The sequence below is a fragment of the Cucurbita pepo genome, unplaced genomic scaffold (genome assembly GCF_002806865.2).
Source record: "Cucurbita pepo subsp. pepo cultivar mu-cu-16 unplaced genomic scaffold, ASM280686v2 Cp4.1_scaffold000458, whole genome shotgun sequence".
Classification (NCBI taxonomy): Eukaryota; Viridiplantae; Streptophyta; class Magnoliopsida; order Cucurbitales; family Cucurbitaceae; genus Cucurbita; species Cucurbita pepo.
Window position 1 is genome coordinate 17700 of NW_019646688.1, and position 3470 is coordinate 21169.

The following is a 3470-nucleotide window of genomic DNA, read 5'->3' on the forward strand; positions in this document are numbered from 1 at the left end:
AAATAATTGAGGAGCAATTATAGAGGGAAAATTTATATCTGTAGAGAGGAAGAATTGATACCACAAATTTATAGCGATTCGAAAATTTCTATTTGCGAGAAAACCCGTAATCATCATTTTCTCAAGTTTAAGATCTAGCATCTATCGATCTCGTAATCGATCAATTTTCACGTTTAAGATCAAACATCTATCGACCTTCAAGATCAAACTACTATCGTNGATCAAACATCTATCGACCTTCAAGATCAAACTACTATTATTCTTTTGATGAGTACAAAATCAAACGAATATTATCCAATCATTTTTCGGTTCATGATTAAACCACAAACTCAATACTAAAGTGATCTCACACCCGACCCAACTCGAGTAAGTGTACAAAAACATGAATGACAAGGAAAAAAAAATCGAGAAGGGGAAACAAAATCTTCACGCCCATTGTCGAAGTCTAACACATATAGCCTAAGAAGAGAGATTAAGAATGCATTTAGTTCAGAGGTCTAGAAATTTTAATTTATAGCCTAAGAAGTGAGTATCAGAGACTCAATTCAAGCAGACTTTGCAGCTTAAAGCAAACAACTTCACATATCACCAGTTTCTAAACCAAGCTATACAAGCAAAGATAAGGGAGAACAACATTATTATTCCCTTAAAAATGAAGGCATGATGGTAAGTAAGACAGGGAGGAAACAACAATGATCCTTATAAAACAACCTTAAAGTAAACAAAAATATAAAGAGATAGGGAGAGGAGGGCAAATACATGTTCCCAGAACAGCAGAGCTGAGGCCTCTCTCACTGCATATCCCCTCAAGCTCGCAATTGCTCCTACCAATATGGCAGTTGGTGTTGTGTACTGCAATAGAACCACAAATTTGTACATTGGATCACCATGAACTAGAAAGTTCAGCTTATCTGCAGCTACGATGATCCCGATTCCTAGGACAGGAAGGACCAAGAGTCTTGCGATGCTTATACCGATTGTAGTACGCAGGCCGAGTGTCGATGACTCGTTAGGCCCCTCGGCAAGCATACCACCCAAGATCAACATTACAAAAGGCACCATTGCACCAGCTAAAATTTCTAAACTATTGGAGATGAACAATAGTGGAGCTTCAGAGCCAAAGAAGCATGCTTTGATTTGAGGCACTAAACCAACAATGATGGCTAACAAAGAAGCAATGGTTGGGGGCTGCAGAATGTGTTGTATAGGAGTTTGTTCAGCTACAATTCTTATCTTCCTCACAACTCTCGGTTCGGCCAAACACCGGATCGATTCAGGGTATGTCGGAGTAGTAGAACTATCTCTGGAGTGATCAAGATCAGGAAATGTAGACTGGGAAACATTTGAAATGCTCTTGAAGATCCTAGCAATGAAGGGTGCTTTACAATTCTCAGTTTCTTTTTCTTCAATTCCAGGCCATTCGGCTTCCATCAGGAGTGGCTTACTTACATCATTATCAGTATCATTACTCTCAACCAATTCCTCAATCTCAGTGCCTTCCTCAACAATCTCATAAAACTCCATTGGAGGCTCCATCATATGATACACAAGAGTATAAGCAAGAATAACAGAAACCCATTGGCAAAAGGAAACATAAGAAACCCCTCTTGAGTGACAATGTGGACCAAAGGGATTATCAGCAGTATGACAAACAGAGCTAACAATGGCAAGAGGGAGATTCCCTGTGTTACCGAACCCAGTTGAGATAATGGTGAATCGGATCAAGTGAGGAGGGGGGCGGCAGAGAATGACCACCAAAAACCCTAGAAAGCATCCAATCCCTGTACTGATCACAACATTTACAGGGATAAACCACCATTTAGCAATATTGTCAAGCGTAATGCTCTCACCGAGATAGGTGAAGATTAGGCAGGGCAAGAAGAGGGCAAAAACAAGTTTGCTTAGGAGCCTTAAGGTTGCTCTTGGGATCATTTGGATTTTTGGGTGCGCAAGTAATAGCCCTATGGCTGTGAGGGAGAGAAGCTTCATTAATGGCATAATCGCGCTAAGCAGATCTTCACTACTCGACCTGACCGCGTTTCGATCTCCGACACTGAAGTAATCAGCCATCTCGATTTCGGAGAAATTATAGAACAACCAACTGAGTGAAAGAGAAATTGGAAGGTTTACAATCGGAATCTGAAAGCGAAAACGACGAGGAGACAACAAAAACAGAACAATGGAATGGATTTCAGAGGTAACCAGATGAACAGAAGTAGAAATTGCGTTGAAAGATTAAATGGGGGTTTCTAAAATTGTCAGCAAAATTGAAAGCAACGGAAATAAATCAGAAACTGTTGGATTGAAGTAGAGAAGAAAGTAAACTCCGATTGAAGTAGAGAAGAAAGTAAACAGAATCAGAGAGAGTACTCACCGGAGAAGGAGATCCGGGAAGCTTCAATCGCGAGCTGAAGACGGAAAGAGGGGAAACAAACCACGGAAATTCATAGAAAAATCCAAGGATAAGAGTGGGAAGCTTACGAAGAAAATATCAGAATCGTTCATTGATGGAGGAATCTTTTTGTTTTCTTTGAGAGTACAATTATTGAGATGAAGTAAATAGTGTTGAATTAAATTTGAATCAACAACTCGGACCCGGGTTGGACTCCATCTCATAACCCACTTAAGCCCAACCACGAAGTCCACCAACAACCTCGACCCAAACGCTTTGCAGGAATAGAAGCCCAGACGATACCACGGCCCAAACACGCAGACGAATAACGACCCAAAAACATGCGACCCAATACACGACCCGCCATACTCCCACTCGACCCCAACTCCATGCCTTGACTCGGAACGTGACTCGGCACGCGTCAGCTCCTTCCCTTGCCACGTGTCCTTTATGTAGCTATCGACTCCTTTGGCTCAACGCGTCTCAGCCTTAACACGACTTCTCAACATAAAACTCGGTCATTCGGCTTGGTTTTAAGAGTTTCATACTGATTACTACATTTTTTACACTCTCGGAGCTGAATTCGACCTTATCTAAGGAGATTAAGGTCAGTATGCTCAATTTCTTAATTCAAATTAAACTAGATTAGGAAACTAAGATTATTAAGAAAATTGAGTGAATCTTCTAATAGGAAATACCTGGGCAACTCTTAAAATAAGTTTCGATGGACGGACTCAAGTATTTATTTTAGGGAAACATCAGCTAAGGTCAATCAAGTAAGTGATCCTACTACTAGCATAGTTAAAAGTTTATGTTTGTACGAACACATGTCCTGTGGTTCTGCATGTGTTATATGCTTGATATGTGCGACATATTTATGAAATGATATAACTATGATATATCTGTGATATGATATGTTAATGTTATGACACGCGCTGTGATATGATGTGTTGATGATATGATACATGTTATAGTGTAGCACATTTGATAATATAATACATGTTGTGATATGTTTTAGTGCATGATATAATATGATATGTTAAAGGACATGTTATGTGCATGATATGACATAATACGA

At 39.8% G+C, this 3470-nt stretch overlaps 1 protein-coding gene across 2 annotated transcripts; it reads right to left on the minus strand.

Annotated features, from left to right (window-relative positions):
• Window positions 1-483: 483 nt before the first annotated feature.
• LOC111785348 (protein PIN-LIKES 2-like) lies at window positions 484-2529 on the minus strand. Of its 2 annotated transcripts, none has more exons than XM_023665762.1 (2): window positions 2375-2529; window positions 484-2101 (listed from the first exon to the last, which is right to left on the minus strand). In XM_023665762.1, exon 2 carries the CDS (start codon window positions 2068-2070, stop codon window positions 700-702), a length of 1371 nt encoding a protein of 456 aa, XP_023521530.1. In that variant the 5' UTR covers window positions 2071-2101; window positions 2375-2529; the 3' UTR covers window positions 484-699. The 2 variants fall into 2 exon arrangements, with proteins under 2 accessions (XP_023521530.1, XP_023521529.1); XM_023665761.1 differs by having other exon boundaries at window positions 484-2139.
• Between the last annotated feature and the right edge of the window lie 941 nt (window positions 2530-3470).